General features: G+C 39.4%; 1 protein-coding gene across 2 annotated transcripts; it reads left to right on the forward strand.

The window, feature by feature from the left end:
- Positions 1-1,878: 1,878 nt before the first annotated feature.
- On the forward strand, positions 1,879-26,733 carry kcnj10a (potassium inwardly rectifying channel subfamily J member 10a). Of its 2 annotated transcripts, none has more exons than XM_003447551.5 (6): positions 1,879-2,478; positions 11,482-11,871; positions 15,150-15,361; positions 16,536-16,667; positions 17,016-17,193; positions 22,401-26,733. In XM_003447551.5, exons 2-6 carry the CDS (start codon positions 11,490-11,492, stop codon positions 22,808-22,810), a joined length of 1,314 nt encoding a protein of 437 aa, XP_003447599.1. In that variant the 5' UTR covers positions 1,879-2,478; positions 11,482-11,489; the 3' UTR covers positions 22,811-26,733. The 2 variants fall into 2 exon arrangements, with proteins under 2 accessions (XP_003447599.1, XP_019212442.1); XM_019356897.2 differs by having other exon boundaries at positions 1,879-2,198.
- Positions 26,734-27,523: the final 790 nt, after the last annotated feature.

Here is a 27,523-nt window from a genome sequence, read left to right on the forward strand (position 1 = left end):
ATGCTTTCAGTGTAAACCATTATTTTGTTTTGCAATAGTCATTAAAACTTTGCACAACTCTTCTATTTCTGTTTCTCTCACTGTGGGTATATGTGCCCTTTCATCGCTCGTGGTGTCATGGCACCTGTGCATGCACGCTTTCACGCTGTCTGATCTTGGTCTACTTTGCATGCAGTGGGGTTTCTTCACACTCAAAGTAGAAACAAAGGGTGGGGGCAGACATGTGCAACATGTGATGGAAACAGAAACCTTATTCCGGGTCAAAGAGATGGATCAACAAAGAGAGGGGTGGAAAGAAAGGAAAGGGGAGTTGCATGAAGCAGGGAACCTTCCGAGCGGTCCACATCACAGCATCATGTTAATGTTGCTTTTTCTTCCTTCCTTCAATCCTACTCTTTTTTTTGTCTCTCCGGTCCCTTGCTGCTTCTTGTTGCTTCTATGTTTTTAACGCCCCATTTGTTCGTTTCTCCTCTTCCTTCCTCTTTTTCTTGTTTTCTTCATACATTGTGACTCATCTGTACTTTTTTTTCTTCTTCCCCTCTTTTCTTCTTCTCCCGGCCTCTTGAAACTCATGCTCGGTAACCTCTGTGGCCCAGTTTTCCTAAACTTGGGTATGAAAACATACATTTCTCGGTCTTTGTCAGCATAGCAAGGTCACATTCTTTCATATAAGTAAGAAAGAGTTAAATAAGATACACAACAGCTCAGAATCTTTAACACGTAATACACAGCATCCAAAATAACAATACAGAATGAAAGAGACTATCCTAACTGTATTTCAGAAGTACAGGTTAAACGTTATTAAGTTATTTTATGTCAGTTTCAGTAAATGATGGAGATTTTTTTTATCCACATATGAAAACATCTCATCTCTCACTGTGAAACTCTCACTTCAGATGTAGCACGTAAGCCAGGAAGTCAAGAATGAACTTGGCCTAAATCTTTATCAAATCCCCCCAAAAGGTAAACATATAAGCTCATCCCCTATAGATGCAGCACCCCCCCCCCCCCCCCCCCCCACCACACACACACACACACACTGCTCCCTATAAGATGAGCCCCAAAGACTGCAGGATGGGAGCAGGTACAACACCAGCTGGCGAATTGGACCCTGCAGATTGATGTCTGTGTAACACCAGCCGGGCAAAATACTACAAAGTGCCGGGTTTATTGCATCTCCACTGCAGATTCAGATCTGCCCTGCAGATGCACCTGTCTGGGGATTATGGTGGCGCCCTTTTCTCTTTCTTTATGAATGAGCTCCTATGGAGAATAAGACTCTATACTTTTTTTCAGTGAAACTTTTAATCTTCAAAAGGAGACAAGTTGACAAAAGACATGTCATGGAGCACAAAGTTCCCAAGTGAAATGTCTGGGAGAAGAAGTGTAGACCTTTGTAATACCTTTACTAATTTACACTCCTGCACATTTTCCCTTATATCAAAGAGAAACGTTAGACATCCATCTACCACAGGGCCAGAGTTTGACTGTAATAGCAGTTACTTCCTGGCCATCTCGTGCCATCCATTCACAGCAGGACCGTGTGTACTCGTCTTTACACTACCAAAGTCCTCCTCTTTGCAGGCGGGCATGGCACAGCCTCACAGAGATGCACCGACATTATTCCATTCACCGCACACTGGCCAACGCAAAACTGCAAGAAGCCAAGTTTTTCGTTTTTTCTCTTCTTGCCTTTGATTTGTAAATACCTCTGTTTCAGTGCAACAACTTCCAGGCTTGTATCTTATGACCATCGAACATTTACATGAGAAAGTTGACAAAGGCTGAAACAGCGGAGGAGGCCTTGCAACAAAGAGGCCCATTTATAGCGTACAGTCAGAGAGAGACACTGAGAGGGAGGGTAGGAGGAGAAGCTGGGAGGGGAGTTGAATTAATGAATTAAAAATGTTGCGAAGCAGCGTCCGTCTGAATAGTTTTGGGTTTATATAGAGAGGCATGCTGGGTGGACCCTGGAGGAGTGGACAGCGCAAGCTTCTTTAACTTGTCCCTGTGGGGACACACAAGGCTTCACATGCAAGGAGAAGCAAACTGCGCTCATCCGATTACATAATGATCCAGCAACAGTGAGCCGGAACCGGTACTGCCAGTGCCAGTGTGCTGCTGCGGTACACTGACTGACCGCTGGGACTCCTCATCCAGGCCTCTCTTCTCCTCTGACGGCTTTCATGTTTTTCTCAGTGAGTTTTTCTTTCTTTCTTTTTCTTTTAAATTTTTTTTTTTGAAATATAGGATGTCAGCAACGTAGGAGGACTGCGAAAGAAAACTAGGAAACCAACGACATGAGGTGAAACATGCGAAACGTGTCAACAAGCGCTATTTGTTCATCACCCTGAAATTTCACACCTGTTTTGGAAGACAGAGAACTTTCACCTCTTCCCACATGTTTGGTGGAAAGTGAAATTAAGTACATTTTTAAAATTTCCAAGCTGTGGGCAAGGTGAGCAAGTCAAGGGAAAGGTAAGAAATGCAAATATTTTTAAAAGAAGCGCATAAACAATCTGAAAAATTATTCTAAAATGTATATTCTGTGGCTGTTTCCACTCACCAAGACGTGATTATAAGGTTAAGTTTTGTATTGTTCTGATATTTGTGGTTAATGTAGCTGATAAATGTTAAATCTTGGAATAGTCACTTTTTCTTGCAATATTATAAACATGAGGAATCCTGCAGTTCAGTCTTTGAACTTTTTGCTATAGGCTTGAAGGGAAACAGGTGCTCAGTGTTGTTGCAGTGGCTGTGTTGTGTTTACTGTGCGGAGGGGTATGATGGTGTGTAGCAATCGACGAGTTTCCACTTCTAAATCTGTGCACTGTGACACAGAGTTTATGCAGCCGTGAAGTTACAAAAGTTTCCAAAAAACAAGCCTGACTTAGTCATCCAATACTTAATTTTAGAGCTGGATGTATCGGAAGTTGGCACTGTACTACAGACATACATTACTAACAAAGAGCTCTACAAACCACAGAGGAAACAACAGGTGTGGTTGTGTTTCACTACTGTACAGAAAATCTTGGCTGGAAATATCTGGTCAAAATGAATCACTCCTTCTCATTGAGAAATCCCCAGAAGCAGCCGTAAGATTTATAACAGATTTATAACAGATTTATAACAGATTCATAGTAGCTTTGGCTACTGCTGACTTAGAAGAAGATGGTAAAAGTCACTCCTGAGTAATTCCCCTGTGGCCAACAGCCGCTCGCCATTGTTTAATATGGGTCAGAGTTGTAACTCTCCAGTCACTGACTCTTGGAGAAGGAAGTGAAAGTGAATTGTTTCATGTTGGATTTAGATGTAGTCTGGTACAGTCTGATGCTATTTTGAGAAATACGTCTGGTCACTGTAGACACTGTTTACTTCCTGTTTTTAAAATGTGAATAAATGTAAATCACATTTATAGGAGGTTTAGAAATACAAACAATCTTAACATTATGTAAGTTCAAGTTAAAATAGCAGAAAATGATGTGTATAGTTTATTATGACATTTCATAGGGAGTTTCATAGGTCGTGGCTCAAAGAGTTGGCAGTTTGGCTTGTAACCGGAAGGTTGCCGGTTCGAGCCCCGGCTCAGACAGTCTTGGTCGTTGTGTCCTTGGGCAAGACACTTCACCTACTGCCTACTGGTGATGGCCAGAGGGGCCGATGGCGCGATATGGCAGCCTTGCTTCTGTCAGTCTGCCCCAGGGCAGCTGTGGCTACAACTGTAGCTTGCCTCCACCAGTGTGTGAATGTGAGAGTGAATGAATAGTGGAATTGTAAAGCGCTTTGAGGGCCCCGAAAAGCGCTATATAAATGCAATCCATTATTATTATTATTATTATATTTAATGGGGAAATGTACTGCTGGAAGTACTTGTTGCATGCACTGAATGAACTCCAGCAGCTTCAGATGCACAATCTTTAGTACATTCTGAACAATAATATCATTTACCTGTAAACAAACTGCATGTCAGATATTAAAAATTAAGCAATTGGTTCCAAATTATACACTTAAAGGTATAGTCTGTAATTTTTTAGGTTAGTTAATAGGAAGAAAGGATACGTAGTACTCCAAAGGCAGAGGAGAAGAAAAGTTGAAGGTGTTTGTGAGCCATGAAGGGACATCTATTCATGTCTGCACCTTCAGACTCAAGAGGTGAAGGATCATATCTATGTTTTATCATCAGAGAAAGAATCCCCTTCACCAAAGAAATAAAACGTGAAGGAAAGCGACAACACCCCCAGCATCTGGATAAAATGTCACCCTCTTCCTCCTCACCACGAGCATTATCTCCTGAACTGTCAGGGCTCTAACACACAAATACTTATTTACTGTCACAATTAATAATTGTCAGTAGATTAGACATTCAACCCTCCTGTCTCCAGAAAGCTGCCAATAAGCTAGCTAAACAGCAACAGCAGGTTACAAGCTAATGCTATGTTAGTGAATGCTAGGCTCAAGTGTCCTAAAAATCATACTTTGCCTCTGATAAAGTGTTTGATTACATTATCAAATCATACGAGAGTTTATTTGCTAAGCATGTGTCCAACAATGTAACATTCACTTCAAAGATAGCTAATGCTGGCAAACAGTAGCTAACAGCAGCTAATAAAGGCTAACCGCAGCTAACAGCGGCAACAAAACAGCAGCACTTACCGACAGTTCAGCACATACTCAGCAACTCATCTTAGCATGGCTGTCATTGGTCAGAAGTGAGCTTCACTGACTAATCAACCCATATCGAACTCCCTTCACAAGTAAATAAAGGCGGAAGCTTCTCACCTGGCATTGACAGCTGAGGTCAACAGCAGACCGACTGCTACCATAGCTAGGATTACGCACTTGAGTTGGGAGACTTCAGTTGACTGCAATCTACTGACATGTAGCAGTGAAATATGTTACACACTGTAACTTTAATAATGTGTGCTACTTAGTCAAGGTTCCAACCCTATAAATAGATTCATGTTGTATAAATATCCCTTTTGCAATAGTTTAAATAAAGTTTTCACATACAAAGAACAGCTCGAGTCTGCAAAAGTTTTAGTGTCTGAACTTCAGCCATGAGACAACAGCAGCTCATTTGCATGGTAGTGTGAGGTCTGGGCTGCAGAAAGTTTGTCTTGTTTGGCCTGAGCAGATGCCCTCTTGGCACATTGTTGATGCTTAGATTGTCCTTTCAGTCCAGTGCACAGGCCGCTGTGGTGTGGCCAGTGGTCGCAGCCATTCAAGCTGTGCTGTATAGACTCTTTTCAGTGCAGTGTACTGGCCGCTGTGGGTTCTTTATGATTGTGGACCCTGGCTGGAGGCACTGAGTAGAAGGGATTACTCTCGCCTCTGGAATACTAATGACGCTCTTTTGTCAGCGATCTGCTTCCTCCACCTTCCCTCCATCTTATTCCTTCCTCTTTTTTCCTCACCATCCATCTCTCCCTCTCTTCCTCTTTCACTCTTTTTGTCATCAGATGTCCAACTTTCTCTCCATCCTCCCCTCAAAACTAATTATTCTCTCTCTTACCCCGTCACATCTCGGCCCCCTCACAGTGTCAAACACCGCATACTCGCACACCATCAAACACATTCGCAAAGACACACAACACACACACACTTCAGTGCTCAGTTCTCCTTTCCTTTCCCCGTCTAACTTGCTCTCTCGTTCACTCACTCAGTCGTATTTTTCAATGGTGGCTTTTGTCCCTTTCATCTCCGCAAAAACAAAGGATTCTTGTGCACACAGGACAGAGGGAAGGAGAGGGCTGAAGGGCAGGACACAGAGGAAAAGATCCTAACTTTGAGTGGTCATCCAATAAGTCATGTTGAAAGTGTGGGAATCCATCAGTCTTACTGTCAGCAGGAGGGATATTTGCTTTAGCTCAGCTAACATCAGTATTCTTACCCTCGAAAGAGACATTTGATGAAAATGAAGTTGTAAACAGACATTTAGGTTTTATTACAGTTTGCTTTAGTCTTCATTCATATTTGTTTATAGAGAAGTGCCCATCTATGGATGCTTGGGCTGATGAAGATTAAATACGTGAAGTTTCTGAGGTCTTTAAGAGTGACTAAGCTGTGCTAATAAATATTTTATTAAAGGTTTATATGCAGCAACATTCATGAGGAGGTCTTTGTAATAAACTTCCATTGTTGTCCAGCAATTATAAAGAATATGGTGATTCAAAATGTTAACATGTATCAGCAATGTTTGAAATTAAGAATTCATCCACAGAAGAAAATAGTGCCCAAACAAATACAGTACCACAGAACTGCAGTGCACAACTTTTAAAATAATATTTTACAAACCCGATTGTGAAAAGGTTGAGATGCTGTGTAAAATGTAAATAAGAACAGAATGCAATGATTTGCACACCTCATAATCCCGTAGTTTATTCACAGTAGAACACAGACAACATATCAAATGTTTAAATGCAGACATTTTACTATTTCGAGAAAAATATTGTCTTATTTTGAATTTGATGGCAGCAACATGGTTCAAAAAAGTTGGGAACATTTTAACTGGTAACAGGGATGTAACACGAGTGGGTGTGAAAAGAGCTTCTTGGAGAGTCTCAGAAGTTTCTCAGAAGTAAAAATGGGCAGAGAAACTGTAAAAGCTGCATCTGCAAATTGTGGAACAATTTCAGAATAATGTTCCCTAGACTACAATTTTATGAATACCTAATCATCTAACGTATTGTCAAAAGATTCAATTTAATGCCAGATGCCAGAAATTATTACTGGATGCTGCATTAAAAGCAGACATGATTCTGAGATGGAAATCACTGCATGGACTCAGAAACACTTCCAGAAACCACTGACAACAAATGCAGGTTAAAGCTCCATCATGCACATGATCCACAAACAGCTTCTCTCAAGCAAAGCTCTTAAAAATGGACTGAGACAAAGTAGAAAACTTTTCTGTAGTCAAATAAACTGAAATTTGAAATTTCTTTTTGGAAATAATGGACAACATCCATACTAAAGAGAAGAGCGACCATTCAGCTTATTACCAGCACTCTGTGTGCTGCTCTGTTTGGTATGGTATAGATTTTGCACCATAAAGGCACCATCAGTGCTGAAAGGTATGTACAGGTTTAAAGCGACATATGCTTCCATCCAGATGACATCTATTTAAACAAAAACCTTGTATATTATAGCAAAAACATTGTAAACCAAATCAAACTGCACAACAGTATGTCCTCATACTAGAAGTGTCAGAGTGCTGAACAGACTTTTCACCAACTGAAAACGTTTGGAGCATCATGAGAAAAAAAGACAAAGAACTGCAGAGCAGCGAGAATCTTATATCAGAGCTGGTCAACATTCCTCTCATGAAGGTGTGACGGCTGAAAGCAGAATGGATGTGACACAGTTGTAAACCCTTCCTCTGTCATAACTCAAAATCTCCTTCGTTTTTTCCCTAAAATAGTAAATTTTAAAATGGATATGTTTTCTGTGTTGTATCGTGAGTACAAAGCAGGTTTGTTATTTCGATTTTACGCATCATCTCAACATTTTCAGAACTGAGCATGTAAAATGATCCGCTATTGAAAAAGTCCTTTGGTTCAGTTTCTGATGTTGTCTTTTACTATTTTCAATAAACGGCAGACCTTAAATGATTTACAAATAGTTGCCTTTTTGACTTTATTCACACTTTACACAATGCCCTAATTATTATTACTTTTAAATGGGATTGTAAAAAACTATAATAGTGCAGATTTAAAAGGAATTTTATTATTTACAAAGCTGGGCACTATTCTGTTTTCAGTAAAAAGACACCATGCTACAATGTTTTAAAATAGCCTAAAAAACAGACCCTTGTTCTCCGTTATAACTAAATTACCCATATTTCATGTGTTCTTTGCTTTATTATAAACAGCAGACAAATATAACTTGAGAGCACAGTTGAAATATTTCTGTGTTGAGCTGTTGAGTGTAAAAGGAGCTAAAATAAGACAGAATGTTGGACTTACAGTCACCACGTGAACTTAAACATGATAAAAAAGAAACAATAATGCTGCTCTGTGTTTGCTTGGTATATCAAATTCCCCATAAGGTCACTATATGCCAATATTGTGTTGCCACTTTGTTGTCTTTTCCCCAAGTTAATAAAATAACCTCATACTTAACAGATAAAACGGTGTCCTCAGTTAAAACGAGCAGGCTTGCTAAGACAGGGACTAGTTTCTTGCTAAATTTTAGTATTTTTGGGGTATTTCAGGACAATAAAATTGAATATACGGAATAAAGCAGGCCTTATCCTTTAAATAGGAAATGTTAAAATTAGTTTTAGCTGGTGCATGTTTTTTTTTGGACTGTGTTGTTTTTGCAAACCTCACATTCCTTTGAACAACAGCTGGCATTGTGTTACTAACTCTAACTGCTCAATATATATCTAAAGCACAAACGTGCATTTACTGTACATGTAGGCAGGCTTTCTGTAGGGTTCAGAGTTCAGCTGGAGATGGACAAGGCCAATCACATGTGCCCGCCCCTGACCCTGCCTTCCTCCCCTCTTGCTCCCCTCCACATCTTAGTATTCATAGCAGCGCAGACTTCAACACAGATCTCTATTCATTCACTCAGTGTGAGCGGAGCATGGAGAGAGGGGAGACAGGGGTCAGGAAGGACAGGAAAGGACAGTGTGTATCAGATTGCCTCGATTCTTAGGCCTTTGTTTGTGTTGTTTTTGTTTATGGTTTTGTTATATTTGCTCCGGAAAGCAGAGGCAGTTTGAGACAAAAGGGCTGTTTAGTAAACAGCGAGCGCAAGAAGAGGGAAGAAAGGAAAAAGAAGGATGTGGAGAAAGAGAGAGTGCAGCCCAGATGAGAGTGAGGTTGTTGAGAGCACAGGAGGGAATCAATAAAGTCACAATAAGTGTCCATGGCAGCCAGAGGTGGGGTGGCGGGCCTTTTAGTTAATATACCATTGACACTATGAGAACCACTTATACTGTCACTTATTGTACCGTCACAGGGTATCGCCAGTCACACAATGACAAACTCTCTCTTACAATGATAAAGTTGTAGCTTTTGATATTGAGCCATAGGCATTAATACGCTGCTATGATGAGCTGTGTAGGGCAAGTTACTAATTAGGTAATTAATTATAGTGACTAGTTACTTCTTCAAAAAAGTAACTGAGTTAGTAACTGAGTTACAAGCCGTTAGTAATGCCGTTACTTGTAACGCCGTTATTCCCATCACTGATGATGAGTGAGTCTTTTCACATTTGGGGCCTGGCTGTAGGGATTTGCTGTTAGTCCTCCACAACAGCACCAGAGAGACCTGACCTCCAGCTGACTTTCCAGTTCATACTGTGGAATTACAGGGATTATTTTACATAACCATCATCTTTGTCATTGCATTAATTATCATTTCATCCAAGCATTTATTGAAGTTGCTGGCATTATGTTATAATTGATATTATAGGGGTTATCCTAATCAAATATTAACATGTTTATTACAGGTGCAGTTATAACTACTTTAAAATGATTGAGTTAAATATATATGTATCATAACTCATAGGCTGAGTATATGGGTACAGTAAAATAGTAGCTGAGCAAAGGCCTGAATGTATTCAGCTTCTTGTGGTATTTGAGTTTGCTTAGTTACAGGTGACGGAAGGATGTCCAGTCCATGGTGACCTCAAAGGCCTTAGATCATCACCATATTCTTAAGAGTATGCCACAAGGAGGAACCTCTATGTTGCAGTTAATTCTTAAAATACATGAATGTTCTGTACATGCAAATTATGTGCTTGTAAACGCAAGAAGGGGCGTTACAATACCCTGATGTTATAAAAGCAATCTAGAGTGTATTTTGGGTAGAGATGTACAACTGCTTTGCAGTTTGCACCTCTCCACGCTGCGTGCATTCATTAAAATCAATTGTTTGAACGGCCTTTTCTGGACTATCATTGTTTTACTCTCATCCTCAATTTCGGACCCGTAACAATACCCAGAAGGTGTTGGATGTAGTTACAATTCAATCAGAATCTTCCAAATTCAGAAACTCTGAAAATCATTATTTTTGAACTGGATTTGTGCATTAGATCATTATTGTGTTGAAACAGGAACACAACTATCAGTAAACCGCAGACATGTAGCTGGAAGTAGACAATAACACGACACATCACTATTGCAAACCATGAAATATAACATAGACAAAAACAGTCAAAGGTCAGTGAGTAAGATTGTCCTCTGACACACTGTTTTTATATCTTACGCTTACTTTTTAATTTTCCATGGTTGACATTCACACCTGACGTCTCTGACTAGCCAGTCAGCTCATCAGTTGGTAAAGCAGCATTAACTTATATGCAAACATCTACTTTTAGCTACACTTTTTTCAGCTACACTTCCCTAGCTTCTACTACACCCTCTACACCCACTTAATTACTGCTATACCCCTTCAAACCAACAGAAACTCCAGTTTTGAAACCTCAACTTTATCTTTATAGTGATCTTCATTCGTTTTTGTTCCTAGAGAGATGAAAGGGTTTAATACTAAGTTATAAGATAACATCAGCAAATTTGGTTAGCAACATCGATCCACAGATGTAACTGATAGATGTAGATATATAATAGTTAGTGCTAACAGACTAATAATATACTAAACTTTCATTTACTAAAACTGAAGGTTAAACTTCTTGGAAAATCAGAAAGTAAAATTAACCACAGCAACCCATATTACTCATTACAGGTTTGGACCGAAAATGCTCTAAAAAGCACCAACACAGTTCAAACACAGTTCAGGCCAGTCATCCTGAACAGTGGAGGAAAATCCTAGCCGATGGCCACAGCATTAAAGGAGTTTTGCTACTAATATTTCATTAAAAATAATTAAAGACGCTGATGTTTTTGGCCTTCTGTGTTGGCTTTACTCTTCAAACTCTCAGCCTTAGTGTCATACACTAAATACAAACGCATGAGAGTAGTTTATCATCTGCTGCAGATGCTTCATGACTAATGTCAGTCTTAAAGTAAAAAACACATTAAGAAGGACTGAAAACCGCTTTTAGATAAATTGAACAGAGTGTTCACATCTTTGGTTCAAGTTTAAATACCTCCTTTTCACTGGTCACTCGTGTCTCCTCATTTCAGTTCAGCATCTGTCTTGTGCAACCAACATGTGAAAGAGCCTGTGGTTTCATGCTTTTAATGTGAAAGGGCAGCTGTGCCTTGATTGAAAGAATAAAGGGGCCTTAAATGGACCACTGTGGATAGCTAGCAACTGTCCAGCTGAATATGTGCCTTTAATGCCTCTCTTCTTCCTCTCCTCTCCTCCTAAATGTTCCACTCTGTCATGTTTCTTATTCATGCTTTCAATTTAAAACACCCGCTGTTCATTTTATTTTACTGCCCATTCAACCAATTCCCTTCTTTTCCTCACCACCTTTTCCTTTCTTTTCATGTATACCTCTTTTGCACACCTTTCCTTATGTCCTTACCTCTTGCTGTGTCCTCTTTCTTTCTCCAATACCGTGTAGCTTTGGTCATGACCTCAGCCACTCCGCCTTCCTCTGAAGGCACCTCCCCTCAGAAAGTTTGCCATTCTCAGACGCAGACTGACATCACCAAGCCCCTGCTGACCCCCACAGATGGAACTGGTGCTCATGCAGGAGTGGGAGGAGCTGCATCTGGAGGTCCAAGTGCTCTACGAAGGCGGCGGCGCGTCCTTTCCAAAGATGGGCGGAGCAATGTACGCATTGAGCATGTAAGTGGAAGAGGGGCGCTCTACCTCCGTGACCTCTGGACGACTTTCCTGGACATGCAATGGCGCTACAAGTTCTTCCTCTTCTCGGCTACCTTTGCGGGGACCTGGTTTGTGTTTGGAGTACTTTGGTATCTGGTGGCCATGGTGCATGGAGACCTACTAGGTAAGGATGAAGAAGGGTCGACAGTGTAGAGTCAAATGAGAGCGGGAAGAAAACTACAAAGTAAAAGCAGAAAAGATTTTAAAGTTTGCTCACTTACAAAGAAATCAATAGTCTCCATTTTTTAAAGTTCCATTTTAAAGGAGAGAGACAGAAAATGAAAAGGTATAAATTGATTACATGAGTGAAATAAGTATTTGATCCACAACAAACCACCTAAAATTGTGGCTTTCCAAAGATTGGCAGTGTGCTGATGTGGCACATGGATTTTAATAAATCAATCAGTCAACCAGCCAACCAATCAACCAATCAAAGATATGATGCACCTCATTATATCTATATCTATATCTATCTATCTATCTATCTATCTATCTATATATATATATATATATATATATATATATATATATAGCACACCTGTCCACAAAATCAATTTCTTTGATTTCAATCTCTCCATCACCCAAAGAACATGGGACAAGACTGTAGACCTGCGCAAGGCTGGGATGGGCTACAAGACCATTAACAAGAAACTTGGTGAGAAGGTGAGAGTTGTTGGTGTGATCATTCAGAAATGGAAGAAATGACCATCAGTTGCCCTTGGTCTGGAGGGCCATGCAAGATCTTGTGTCATGGGGTGAGGATGATCATCAAAAAGGCGAGTGATCAGCACAACGCTGTAAGTGAGGGGATTTTTAATTATCTGAAGGCAGTTGGGACAACAGTCACTAAGGACACCACTGGTAACACACAATGTTGGGATGGATTGAAATCTTGCTGGGACGTCCCTCTGTTCAAGAAGGTTCAAGAGAACATCTAAAGTAGGGGTAGGGAACTCCAGGCCTCGAGAGCCGGTGTCCTACAGGTTTTAGATGTGTCCTTGATCGAACACAGCTGATTTAAATGGCTAAATTACCGCCTCAGCATGTCTTGAAGTTCTCCAGAGGCCTGGTAATGAACTAATCATTTGATTCAGGTGTGTTGACCCAGGGTGACATCTAAAACTTGCAGGTCACCGTCTCTTGAGGCCCGGAGTTCCCTACCACTGATCTAAGCTCTCTGGCATCAACTTGACATCAATTTGAGTTTCTGTTACCTGCTGTGCATTGAGGAAGAGAAAAGAAGACCACCCCCACTATCAAGCACAGAGGTGGAAACACTATACTTTTCCTACTGGACCCATTTCACTTCCTTTCTTCAGTCAGAACACTAAAGATGAGTAGTGGAAAGGTCTTCTAGCACAACAATGACGAGAATACTGGCGACGCAACAAAAAACTGGCTAAAGAAGATGAACATTAAGGTCATGGAGTAGCCTTCAGTCTCCAGACCTCAATCTTACAGAAAATCTGTGGAGGGAGCTGCAGCCAAGTGGCACTCGAGAAACACTAAAAGATTTAGAGAGTTTCTGTGAATAGGAATGGGCCATTATCCCTCCTGGGATGTGTGTAAACCTTGTCACCAAATACAAGAAATGTCTTAGTGCTCTACTTGCCAACAAGGGTTTCGCCACCAAGTTTGTTAACCAAGTCAAGTTTTGATTGGGGATCCAGTACTTATTTCTTTCAATCGCATTTATTCAAATCAATTTTTAACTTTTAGGTAATTTTAGGTGTTTTTTTTTCTGGATTTTTGGTTGATCTTGGGTTTCTCTCCATTAAAATGCAGCTACCATAAAATTAGAGACTTTTCATCTCTTTGAAAGTGAGCAAACTTACAAATTCAGTGACGGATCAAATAGTTATTTACACCACTGCAGGTTTCACATACAACATTTCATCAGCAATAGTGCTGCTTCCTTGATTCTAGAGTTGCTAATGTCATTAAAGTCTTAGTCACACAGACCTAGAGACTGGTTACCAACCATGTGGATACCACCAATTGCAGGGGAAAAATGGGAATTACGTGACCAGTGGTTGTTGGAGGCTGCTAGCTGTCAAGTCAGTTGCTAAAGCCACATTCAAGCAAGCATAGAAACCAGTCAGTGACCCCCAGCAACCATCAGTCACTAAATTGTGTATTTCGATGAGTCATTTTTAGAGGTTGTTGACAGTGCTGCACAGTGAACCTGTGTGAAAGACGCCGGCATGGCTGCAAACTTGTGCAAGCTATTCGTGATGCTGGTAGTGAAACTATGAAAAGTGCAACACAAACCAGAAATAGAAATGGTTTACCCTCAGAGTTAAAGCTGTGCTATTTGAAATGTGTTGGTTGCAATCTGCCTCTGACCAAAGGAATGACAAGGAAGGAAAGAGCTTTGCTTACCCAGCATGAGCCAGCAACCTCTAGCAACCACTTGCAACTGATTGACGAATGCACATTTTTCCCTTGTGAGTGGTTGTCACAACATTGCTTAGTGGTCTCTAAGCAATGGCATTTTGAATTTGACGTTGTTAATTTTAAGTGTAATAGATCAATGGCTATCAGGTGGATTGCAATGAATTGGGGAAAACACAGACTTTTCATCTGCAGGCAACAATGAAATTTGCATAGTTTTATTCTCAGGTTTTCGACCACACAGCTGTAAAACCTAAACCAAGATTTCACACATGATAAACATTATACTATATCTATGAGAATGAACAATCTTATCCTTTATGGCACCTCTAAAACTTTGCAGTATTTATATGACATGACCTGAACAAAAGGAGATTATGAGTGTTAATCAAGCAGAAGATCTCATTATGTCATTCCCAGATATTTTGCCATTGTTTTGGGGGTTCTCTACAGTCTCAGGTACAGGTATGCAGGGATGTCACTGTATCCTTTAGCTGGTGTGGTATTAGCATGCTGGGGTCTTTATAGATGTAGCTTGTTATGGTAAGAACCCAACAGCTTGAAATTTGCATAGTTTGGAGACCAAGCCAACACTTTGGGAGCTTTCTCATGAATCTTAAGCTATTTTTTATTTATTTTGTGTTCTAATGAGAAAAACAACAACAGAACAACAGAAACTGCATCTGTATTTAGATAAGTAGTACAGGACTTTGAATTACTAATGGACGATTCACGTCAGGTGTTCTATATTTTGTTGATTGTTAAATTTTCTAGTTTTTAAAACGTTATAATCACTCCATTATTCTGAGCTACATTCTAATCTTGTGAAATCTCAATTTGTTTCCTCTGGACTGAAAAGAGCCTTTGCAGTACAGTCACACCTTTCTGTGAACAAGCAAACAATGAAGAAGGCACGACAAAGGTGTAGGAATGAGGACTGAGAAAAGGAACAATGCAATTCTCCTGTAATATATTTGCAGATCTTTCTTTCTGCCTCCATTCTTACAGAGTTTGACCCCCCCTCCAACCACACGCCGTGTGTAATGGAGGTGAAGACTCTGACAGGGGCCTTCCTCTTCTCTCTGGAATCCCAAACCACAATTGGCTACGGCTTCAGGTGCATCACAGAGGAGTGTCCTGTAGCGATTGTCCTTCTCATCTTCCAGCTGGTCATCACGATGGTGATGGAGATCTTCATCACCGGCACCTTCCTCGCAAAGGTAGTAAGAAATTTTAAAAACGCCAAATTTGATCATCAGAAAAGTTGTGAAAGAGAACAAATTAAGTCAAAAATAACTGTGCATCTTGTCCTTTCGTGTACATAGGACTGTGTATGTGCATACAGTGGTCCCTCGTTTATCACAGGAGTTACGTTCTAAAAATAACCCCCGATAGGTGAAATCCGCAAAGTAGCCAACTTTATTTCTTACAATTATTATAGATGTTTTCAGGCTGTAAAACCCTTCACTACACACTTAATACACTTTTCTCAGACAGGCATGAACATTTTCACACTTTTCTCTCTTGTTTAAACGCTCTCAAAGTTCAAACCTTCGTAGAAAAATAAATCCAGTATCATAGAATGAAACCAAAGGCACCCACGGTTGCCTTTGACGGTGCAAAACGTTTGGTCGACATTGTTGTGTTTGTTGGGGAGAAAACTTACAAACGTACAGTGCAGCACTTCAGAATGCTGAACGCATTCTGTACTGTACAGGAGATATGGCATGAGACCAGTCATGATTGGCTGGTCTACAGCCAATCAGGACGCAGAACACAATGCGCTGTTAAAAAAAATAAAATAAAGAAAGCATGCAAAATTGCACCAAAAAAAAAATCCCCGAAACAGTGAGGCCGCGAAAGGTGAACTGCGTTATAGCGAGGGACCACTGTAAATACAAAGTAGCTTACTTAAACCATTTCTTCTTGCTGTCTGCCTTCAATGTTGGATTCTTTGCTTGGCATCTTAAACATTTATTTTTAAAACATGCAGGTTACATGTTATCACTGTTCCTTTATGGTATCATTTGACACATTTTCCCGTCAGCTGAGGGGGTTGCTACACGTACCTCTATCTTTTGTCCTCATATGCTTTCTTCACAGTATCATTACAGCAATCAGTATCCTTATCAAGAAATGTCACGCTACGTGTTAGTATTACAGTATATCAGCACTTTTATCTATCGTAATGAGGTTTCTCGCAGCTGCTTCCTCCTGCTTGTGGTCTAAAAATTCAACAGTCTGTCTTGTCAACATGATCTTGTAATTTCCTCCTTCGATGTCTTCTTTTTCAACATGTCTGGGTTATTTTGTTTCAAAAACTGAAATAAGAAGCCTGGTAAATGGTTGCCGAATATTGACAACAGCTTCGACTTTGCTTTTCTCGTCTTCCAGGTTGCTCGTCCCAAAAAAAGAGGAGAGACGGTGAAGTTCAGCCAACACGCTGTCGTGTCGAATCATGAAGGGCGGCCATGCCTCATGATTCGAGTGGCCAACATGCGTAAAAGCCTGCTGTTAGGATGCCAGGTAAAGCATCAGCACCTACAAACTGATTATTGCTGCTTAAATTCTCTTTTGTAATATATGAAGGCCGCCTTCCTGTAACTGTTTGGAGTTACTATTTATCTTTAGTTCCTGGAAAGGGTTTTCATTATGAGTCGCTTCCTGTCTATAAAACGTTTTCCTGTTATTTGAGTATTTGCTTTGCTGTGGAAAAGCTTGCTGGTGACAAATAAAGCGAATGATATGCATCAGTGCCTTGCTCAAGGACATGGAGATTATGGCCAGTGCAGGTATTAAACCTGGGGCCTTCTGGTTACAGGATGCCTTCTCCAACCTCATGGCTACATTTACTCACTGCATCTTGGCTCCCAGGTGACGGGGAAGTTGCTTCAGACGTCCCTGACAAAGGAGGGGGAGACGGTGCGGCTGGACCAGAGAAACGTGCCTTTCCAGGTGGACACGTCCAGCGAAAGCCCCTTCCTCATCATCCCTCTCACTTTCTACCACATCATTGATGACAGCAGCCCCCTCAGAGCCTGGGCAGCAAAAGGTAAATCCCAGCTCAAGTCAGAATGATGTGGAAGGATGTGATGAATAAGTCAACAGATAATTGTCGTTTTTCAGTTTACAGCTATGATTCCTTTACACATCATATGACCACTGTATATTAAATAGGGATCCATGTACTGTAAATACTAATCAATGTGGGCACCATGACCTCATCAATTAGTTTATGGTTGACTGTTTAAAATCTTCAGTTTGGCTCTTAGTCATCACCGTAGCTCACAAAGCCATGGCTTACTTAGAAAGATACTTTTATTATTCAGTGTGACAATAAGCGGAAGGTACTTTTCTCGGTTAGTGAAAAAAAAACTTTAACAAAAACTTATTACTTATTTAGATGATTAAGGTGAAAAACCCCGCTTTTCCAAGTGTCTTTTGTTAAAACCGAAAATTAACCAAGCATGGAGCTGATCCGACTGACTACTGGGAAACACCTGGGTAAATCACAGATAGTCATTGCTTAAGAAACACCCAGTTTGAGATAAGAAACACCCTACATGGGATCAAAATTTACTAAATTAACACCATTATTGTATTAATATAATTTTAAACTAGAGACTGACAATAAATAAATAAATTGAGCAGTTGTTTTATTTTCCGAAGACTTCTATGCAGCTGGACTTTTGTAAAAATGCAGGTTTAAGGCATTTTCCCACTGGCACCATTTTTCAGATCCTGAGGCTTTTTATATGGTGGACACGTCTTTCATTAGGGTCTAATAAAAGCTTAGGGGGAATCTGCTTGATGCTGTACTGTATGAAATTAATAGCATGTTGAATAGTGCAGTGAAAATCTGATGAACTATAACATGTTACATGTAAACAGAAAAAAACATGAGTACCATGCAAAAGATGTGGATGTGATGTTCGTACTGGGTAAACACAGATTTTGATTTATTTTGTAATTTTTTTGCAGATGGCCTTTGCTTGCCAAAAATATATTTTATAGGGGCATTAGCAGACAATCAGAAGCATATGAGTCTTCTGCATTAAGAAATTTGTTTCTTTCAATTCGTGGAGAAAGGAAACTGAAATATGCATCGGAATATTTTCAATTCAAAACACACATCTGTTAATCCTGCTGTCTAAAATGTTTCTCTCAATATTAACATTAAGTGATGACAAGTCTTAGAATGTGACAACCGTTGTGTTATTTCTCATTTCTCAGTCTTATTCTAAACCTCCAAATCAGCAACCACTTAATAAAGATATCATATTGTATGAAATGGGTTCTTTATTCACATGTGCTTTGAATGAAATGTATATCTCTTGACAGAAGTTTTACTGTATGCACACTGAGTATGTATGTGCATGTAGGTGTGTTGGTATTTACGGTCATGTGCTGCGTGCTTGGCTGCCTCTCGGTGTCCAGAGTTGGGCTTGTTTGGCTCTATGAGAGAGGATTTCTCTGGCTGGAATGTGTGTGAGAGAGACTGCCAGAGACACCCCTCATTAGAGCACAATACTGTACAGTGTGGAGTGCTGACACGAAGCCTGCACAGATCCATTTACAGGAACTCAGGCCTGATGGAATCGTACTAAAAATGACTGTATACATATACAATATATATGGTTTTTGTTTCTATAATGGTTAATCCACCTGTTGGTGCAATCTCTTTAATTAAAATCATATTTTAATGCTAAAATTATTATTGTTATCTATGAATTTTCAAATTGATTGTTCTACAAAAAAGCAGAAAGAGTAAAGTAGTAAAGCACATGACTATTTTTGATTAAGAAACCCAGTTACAGTTATTTACTTCCATTCCTGAACAGAAAAATTGGTTCTAGTTGGTGAATATTATGCTCGACTAATTTCCTGACTTCTCAGAAGTGTGCCGGCTCAATTGTGGGTATTGAAAATGCGAACTCACTTTGTTATTTGTTTGTGCTCCATAAGGTTTAGTTTTAAACAAGCTTTTGACAGGTTTTTTAAATATTTCGGTTGTAATTATGTTTCATTTTCACTTCCTCTAAACTAAACAGTAATTTGCATTTGCAAGAAAAACGTATTAAAGCAAGCTTTCATGATTACGAAGCCTACAGCAGTACAAGCACTAAATCCATCTTAAAGATTGCAGATCTGTATGATTGTGTGTCATATCATCTACACACTGATGTAACCTCCTGCATGAGTAATAAAACACCCTGAAAACACTTTATCTTTCAGTTCAATATTTAACTTGTTTTTAGTTTTTCTTAGTAATGGAAAAACTGTCATATTTCATGTCGCTGATCTGTTTTTCAGTTGTTAACCTTTTACATACTGACGTACAGAAAGTATACGACTGCTTCTAACGATTGCGAATGCATGCATGAATGTCTCTCATGCAAACTTCAGGGACACGGAACACAGCACTAAGGGATCTATGGGAATTTGGCTTCCAGTGCAAAAAAAGAAAAAAGTGTGACTCTTTTGGCTTTATGTGTCTCCACAGTTGGAGCAGCAGAGCAGAATACTCTAGCTGTCCAACTGCTGAGACAGAGGAGAAGCACACGTTAACCACATCATCACTGAAAACTCCATGCACAGAAACTAAAAACCAAAAGGCTTGCACTGAATCGTGTAGTGAAAGTCTTTGCTTACGATAATCTTGGGGATTGTGAAACTTTAAAGTGCTCGTCAGCTGCGAAAGACATGCTTTTATAAGAAACTGGTTACACCACAAAATTACAGCTACTAAAAAAAGTAATCTGTTATATTACAGCATTACATAATGAGAAAAGTAACTCCGTAGAGTGTCAGTTTTAGAAATGGTCATGGGGGGCATACATGTTTGTACTTCAAACTGTTCATTCTGATAAAGACCTCCCCACAGTCACTCATACTACACTGAAGCAGTTAAGTAATAGATGGACATTTAAATGACAAAAAGTTTCAGTTTCTCTACTATTAAATTTCAGAAGAAAAAAAAAAGAAAGAAACTTTGTTTTATACTGTGAAGTACCAGAAAGTTTTCTATTATTTTACACATTTATCATGTAAATAAAAAACAAGATGTGCTTTTGAAATTTCACTTTTTATCTTACATGAATACATTTTAGGGATCAAATGTGTAGTTAAATGTCTTTACACTGACAGAAAGTGGAGTGGCCCACTTAAGATCAAAGTGTGCTGTATGTGGGCCTCCATGTACAATTAGTTTGATATCCCTGGGTGTGTAGCCTACAGCAAATTTACCCCTAAATGCATAAATGTCATTGCAAATCGAGTTGATATTGGCAGCACCGCCTCCATCCTTTAATCAGAAGAAGCTTCTTGGTTTTGCTCACAGTGAGACGCTAGCTAAAAGCTAACAGTGGGGGCTACAGAAATGTAGCACTACATCATTCTTCTCCTCCACAGCTCTCATCATCAGTGCTAAGCAGAAGTACAGGTGCTTCATAATGTTGAGTTCTCAGGTAAATAATGAAATACTTGCACAATGTGACTGCCATCCTCTCGGCTGTGTTCCTAGTCCACCTCACTGACACAATTATTTAACTATGCAGCTAAAAGTCAGAAGGACTTTCAAATTTCTTTTTCTGTCTTTTATCATTTGAAAACTAACAAATTATTTTTACTCAGCCCATTAGTCAACATAGAAAACAAATAAACTAACAAAAAAAATCATGCACAAGGATTTCAAAACATCAAATTTCTGAGAGGGAACTGTACTCAAAAACACAAATACATATCTTGTGGTGAGCCGGCCTCTCAGCTGAAATACAAACAATGCAGATCTCTAGAGGCGTGCTTGGAAGATCACTACATGCAGATGAGGCCTTTGCTCCGCCTGTAAAAAGGCCAACAGAGAGAATCCCAGAGCAACATTTGTGGCGCGGTGTGTATCAGTGGTTGCAAAATGTGTTTTTGCCGTGGTGGGAGTGATTGTGGGTCTGGGTGAGGGGAAGACATGTTTACACAGATGAGCGAGTCTGTATTCTGAGTGAGGCCTGTTGATGCAGGTGTTTGCTTGTTTGGGTGCTGAGGTCTTCCAGCATGTCCTTTGCGTTACAGAGGTCGTGCACTGATGATGAGTAAAAAGTATATTCTGTGTGTGCTTCTAAAGTATGTTCCACCTGTCTGTGACAATGCAGCAGCGCTTACTCTGCAGGCTACTGACATTTCCGAAATGAGTTATTTAATTATTTGTGTGCGTGTGTGTGTGTGTGAGACTGTGCTGAGTGTTTTTGACAATGGCAAGTCATAAGTGGTGACTGGTTGTGAAAAGGTGCTAAAAGCTTTTGCTGATCTGTGATAATTTTTCCTTAAGTTCTGTATATTTAAGTCTGTGAAGCAGTTGTGTGCATGTTTGTTTGTGTGTGTGTGTGTTTGTAACACTCATTTTGCACCGCAAGAGGCTGCAGCATCGCCCTTTGTTCTAAGTAGTGCTAAAGGCACTTCCGAGTGAGTGTTAAGTTCTTCAAGCACTCTCAACAGAAGGCGTTTGCATTGTGTGTTAGCAAGTTCAAGCATATAAGACACAATCTGCAGTGTTTGTGCTGAGGTTACAAATGTATTGTACTTTGCTGGGCGTAGATGAGTTGAGTTTTTTCCACTTCCAGGGCCCAAGACTGCATGTCTGTGGACATGAGTTTAAATAAACTGTGCTCTGACGTTAACAGTGGATAGTGTTTAGTGTTTCTGCTTTTCACACCAACTCACAAGATTCTACAGTGGATTTTATTGTAGTTTACATTTCCTCACATGGAGGAAGGCCTGTTGCCTCATGATGGAGGTAGATTACATTTCTCCCTCTTAGGTGTAAGAAAAGCCAGAATAGTTTTATTTTTTAATTTATGAGGCGGGGTTGCACCACACTTTGTGTGGCTACATGAAGGTAACAAAGACTCTGGAAAGGAAAAGTTTTTTTTTAACCTGTTTTCATAGATAGACACATAAATAAACTCAAAATGCAACAACAACAATAACCAACCTACATTTGAATGCAAATTATTCAAGCAAACCTTATTACCCACTTTGACATGTGAGAGAAACTGGTCTAGACCACATTTGACACTTATATCTCAACAATTGTTTTCTCTCTTGCCTCTTCCTTTCATACTTATGTGATTTGTAATCAGTGCTGCACCATATAAAAACTTTTATCAATTAACAGAATAATTATGTGTTTATGTGTCACATTGTATGGTTTTTATTAAAGGGCTAAAGCATCAGAAACCAGTCACCTCGATACTCTTCTGGTTCTAGGTGGTGGCTGGACAGACCCAGAACTGGCTGACTTTGAGCTGTTGGTGATCATGAGCGCCACGATTGAGCCTACCTCCGCCACATGCCAGGTTCGAACATCCTACCTTCCCGACGAGATCCTCTGGGGCTACGAGTTCCCCCCTGTTGTCTCCCTGTCCCCGTCAGGAAAATACGTGGCTGATTTTGCCTTTTTTGACAAAGTGGCAAAAACCAAAACTCCACCCCTTTTCAATCAGACCCTGCCACCAGACGTGCAGTCGCAGGGGTCCCGTCAACGTAAGGGCAAGGAAGACGGAGCGGACTTGGAAAAGATGAGACTGGAGGAGAGCTACAGGGGGGAGGAGAAGGGCCGCCAGAGAGGGCGTATTCGGGACAGCAGCCCACTGAGTGTTCGAATTAGTAATGTGTGAAAGGGAGTGAAGAAGAGGTTCTGAAAGTTGATGTGAAACCGAGATCAGGCAAAGATAGGAACAAAGAAGAAGCGACCACATTCTCATGAAAAGCCTAAACTGCCAATGCATGAGTTATTCTAAAGTACGTGGCAGGAAACTCAACACCTGGGTGTTAAGACTGCGCATGAAAACCAGACACACACACTTTAACCACAAGGCTGTATACCAGAACAAACAAAGAAGACGTTTACAGCCTTTCAGAGTTAGAATATCAAGTTACAAACCTGACTTATACAAATCGACAGCATGCTAAAAGATTTTGGAAAGGATTTTCTAAAGTCGTCACAGAGTAGTCTTATCATTTTCATATTATTTCTGTCAACGAGTTCGTGTCTACACCATATTTTTTAAGAGAAAATTGAAAGAGATGAGCCCCGAACTTCAAAGCAAGTTCAATATACTCTGAGCATCTTTCCATTGTCTACACTCACTTACCCTAGTCAAGTGGTCACATGAAGCTGGTTATCAATTTGCTAAATTAACCCAGGGTTTCTCCTACATGTCCATTTGAAAGGCAACAATAATACAGGCTGAATGTAACGCAGCTGCTGCAGAGAAATCAGCAGTGTCAGTGTGTGTGTGTGTGTGTGTGTGTGTGTGTTGGGGGTGGGGGTGGGAGGGTGCTGAACAGTGGTTTAGTATTAAAATGCATGTATGTATGTATGAATGCATGTGAGTGCTTTGGTCAGTAAGACTGGAAAAGAGATGAAGAGATGATATATTAATAAATTTTAGCCTATTTGAATCCAGGAAAGAAAGCCAGCAGAAAAGGCCAACTGTGTAAATTAAAAGACTTATCAATATGAAAGCTCTGTCATTGAGACACGGGAGAATCTGATGCTCATCAGGAAAAAAGAGACTTTAGACAGTATTAAAAAAAAAACTTTAGATCCTCCTACTCCTACTGAGCAGACGTCTGCAGAATCTTCCAGGAATGGTGACGCTATTTTCTGGAGAACTGATTGGTCAGCAAATTAGGTTTGCAGCACCAGAAACTAAAAAGAAGTCACGCATTACTCATTACTTTTCTTAAAACTAATGCAGTACATTACTTAATTGCCAAACCCAATATCACAGTAAAGCGTGCGATAGACACGCTGGTCAAAGTGTCAATTTCATACTTTACCTCTCCAAAGCACTAAATGGACCTGAATGCAAAGGTTGCATTACCAGCAGAGGGAGATAATAATTTGCTGGCAAAGCTTTGTGATATCAGGTTGAAAGTTATTCATTATACTGCTTAGATTACTTTCTCGTTACTCCATGAAATGACCTGAAAAGCTGTTTCCCATAATTACCATTTAACAATATAAACCTGAGGCTATAGTCCCACACATCAACACAAATCAATATCCTAATGAGGGCACACACACACACACACACACACACACATACACATACACACACGATCATTTATTTAGTTTTTACGTATGAAAACAAAGCAGATGAAAGATGAAAACCAGAGACTTCAGTGATCGCCACAGTGATTCTACTTTAGAAAAATGAACAGGTAGAAACCGAGGCTGCAGTCTGACTGCTCAGCAGTTTGTTACCTGTTGAAGTTCAGGGTCTGGCTGCTGGGCTGAGGTCGGCTTCACTCAGCTTCATCATCAGTCTTGGCTAGCTTAGTGTTAGCATGCTGCCCGTGCAGATGGTTGTAAAGAGCTGAAGCTGTGTTAGTAACATGTGTTAGTAAGCTATAGACTGCTCCACCGTTTTCTTCCTCCAGCACACAAACTGAAATCAGCTGACTGTAGCACATGTGTGCAAGAAGAAGACAAAACTTTTATTCCATGTTTTTTTTCCTTTGGGTCCACCTCCCTTACTTTTGCAATGAAAGCAACAACATAAATATACATACAACAAATTTGAACTCTAATGCATTTACCTAATTTATTACAGTAATGCATTAAATTACTGCGTTACTGAAAAATCTAACAGCACTGGATACAGCCCTGTAACAAATGAACCACCTGCATCGTACAGAAAACCCAAGATTACGCTGGATAAGACGAAATCTTACTTTGTAGCACAGTCCTCAGGGCAGCAGATAAAAATCAATCCGTAATTAAAAATCATCAAAGTTAAGGATTATTTAAGATTTTTTTAAACATTTTGTCTAAGAAGAAAAATGCTGAGGCAATTCTGGCTTGAGAGTAGTTTTGCAGTGAAGCTGAAGGTTGGATGTGTTGATTCACAGTACTGTTTTTGCATTTTTATAAAAAAAACAAAACAAAACCTGCAACAGGTAACGAGAACTGGAATTGTAGTATTTTTAATGAGGGATTTTAAAGGGCATGTACCAACATTACTACGTGAAAAATGAGCTCTTTCATCCGGACGTCTCGTCGTGTTCGTTGGAGTACATATATGTTTAGTAATGTTACTAAAAGCACTTTAACTTAAGCAAAAAGTGGCATTTTATACAGACAGAGTAACTGAACTAACTCTAATACTTAATGCACTGTATTAATATGATTTGAACTGTGTGGAGTTTTTCAGTGCAAGTGGGTTTTTTACACCTTCAAACTGTTATCGAGTGAGTGTGATAATACTTTCTGTATGCGGATGTTGAATGCGGATGTTAAATGCGAACGGTTTCAAATATTCTGTACAGTTTGCTTTGTGTAGTCTCACAGAAGTCTTGAATCGCTGTGCTTTTAAAATAATCTTTTAATGCTGTTACGTCATGATAACAAGTTAGCCTGAGATAACAAAGGTTGTTTTCTTGTGGTAACGACTATTTTTTTATGGCAAGAAATAAAAGGTTGTTTACTCTTTGTTTATTAGACAACATGAGCTTCAAGCAAACTGCAGGAGGACATTTTGTTTTGGCTGCCTTGAATATGCTTATTAAAATATGGAGGAGTGTAAATTGTTGATAATGTGGTATTTATTTCTGTAAAATGTTTTTTTCTTCTTGGTTTTCTATCAGGAATCATGACGCCACTTTTCATGTATTGTTAATGCATAACGGCGACTAATAATAAAATAAATTGAATAAAGACACATGAATGGGTTTATTCTGTCAAGCTTAGTTTTCCGTCTCATCAAAACAGAAAGTAAAATTGTGTGTTTTTATCCTTGCACTCAGATAAGCAGAGGTGTTATTTTCACCCCTATGGTGAATCATGTTTGCGGCTTTGTGGTGCAATGGGAACATCAGACAACAGCGGCTTGTGTTTTTCCACTCTTTTATCATTACTCATATTCCTGTTGGTGGAAATTATTCTTTATAAGTGGTAAATAAGCTTTACGATCGGTTTACAAATGTTGTAGTGAGTCTTTCTGATACAGACAAGTGAATAAAAGTGAGCAGCCGTGTAAATTGTTGATGGGATAATTTACAAGTTATTCTAAAATAACAGCATTAAAAACTTCACCATCACAGCCTTTCTTGGCTTCTGTAGACTCATGTACAGTATGTATAAATATTTTATCTATATCCGTTGTTCCTGTGTGTCTTTGACATCTTGTGTAAAGCTTTGTGTTACTGTGCCACATTAACAGAGTTATGATAAAAGTTTACGGGGACTCACTGACTTTGACACAATACGTTCAAATATTTCATTTATATTTTAAGGGACCCAGTTTTATAAAGAATACATGCAAAAAGATAGTTATAGCAAAAAAATTCTTTATTTTGTATTTGTCCCCCACATTAAATGACCAACAGAGTACAGATAAAATACTAATATGGATTCCTTCACTGGTAAAGAACAGAATAAGTAAAAACACTTCAGTACGAGTCTGATTAAAGGCTTCCTGTATAAACTGTATATGTATATGGTTCACTTGTAATTCTGGAAGCTCATTGGTCTAACTGCTAATACACTTTCAAGTGTCTCTTTTAATAATAAATGTTTTATTTGCAACATCCACAAGTCTCTGAGTGTGTGTGACAAAGTATTTGTCTTTGAAACATCTACAGATACCATCTGAATTATGAAAGGGCCAAAACAAACACTTAAAAAATAATCTAATGACTTCAATCATACTTGGTGCTTTTACAACAAGCTATGATGAATATTCAGCCTCCAACCATCCTGATCACACCACAAATAAAGTTCTGCAATCTGAATTAGCTTAAAGCACCAATAGCTCATGCTCCATTAATGAATGATAGGGCCATTACTGCTGTGCACAAAACACGTATAAATCTGGACCAAATTGACATTGCACAAAAGTATCCAAAACTGCAAAACTAATGATAATCATGATGCTAAAAATGCATCTTAGGCTTAAGAGTAAACTGCTTCACCACAAATACAATATTACTGCTAAATTTAGCTGATCGGTCAATTCAAATATTCACTTGATCTTTGCTAACAATCAGCTTTTGCTAGACTTTGACTTCCATCTTAAAATGCTAAAAATATCTAAAGTGCTTTTGGTTGTTTTGCACAGATTACCTACATAGTAACACAAACTGTGACTAACATTTCACTTGTGCAGCCCTTGCTAAAATAAGTCATTTATTTTAATGACTGAATAATTCATCTGAGTTCATTATATGTTTAAATTAATTCCGTCAGCGTTAATCTCGTTAAAATTACGTTAACACTAGAAGTCCCAGAGAAGAGCCATTTGGCTTTTCTACCTATAAAACCCACCGTCGAGCCAAATGGCTGGTAGGCTTTTAGCTAATATCCTTAATCACCTGTGAACAGC

The sequence above is a fragment of the Oreochromis niloticus genome, linkage group LG3 (genome assembly GCF_001858045.2).
Source record: "Oreochromis niloticus isolate F11D_XX linkage group LG3, O_niloticus_UMD_NMBU, whole genome shotgun sequence".
In the NCBI taxonomy this organism is placed as follows: domain Eukaryota; kingdom Metazoa; phylum Chordata; class Actinopteri; order Cichliformes; family Cichlidae; genus Oreochromis; species Oreochromis niloticus.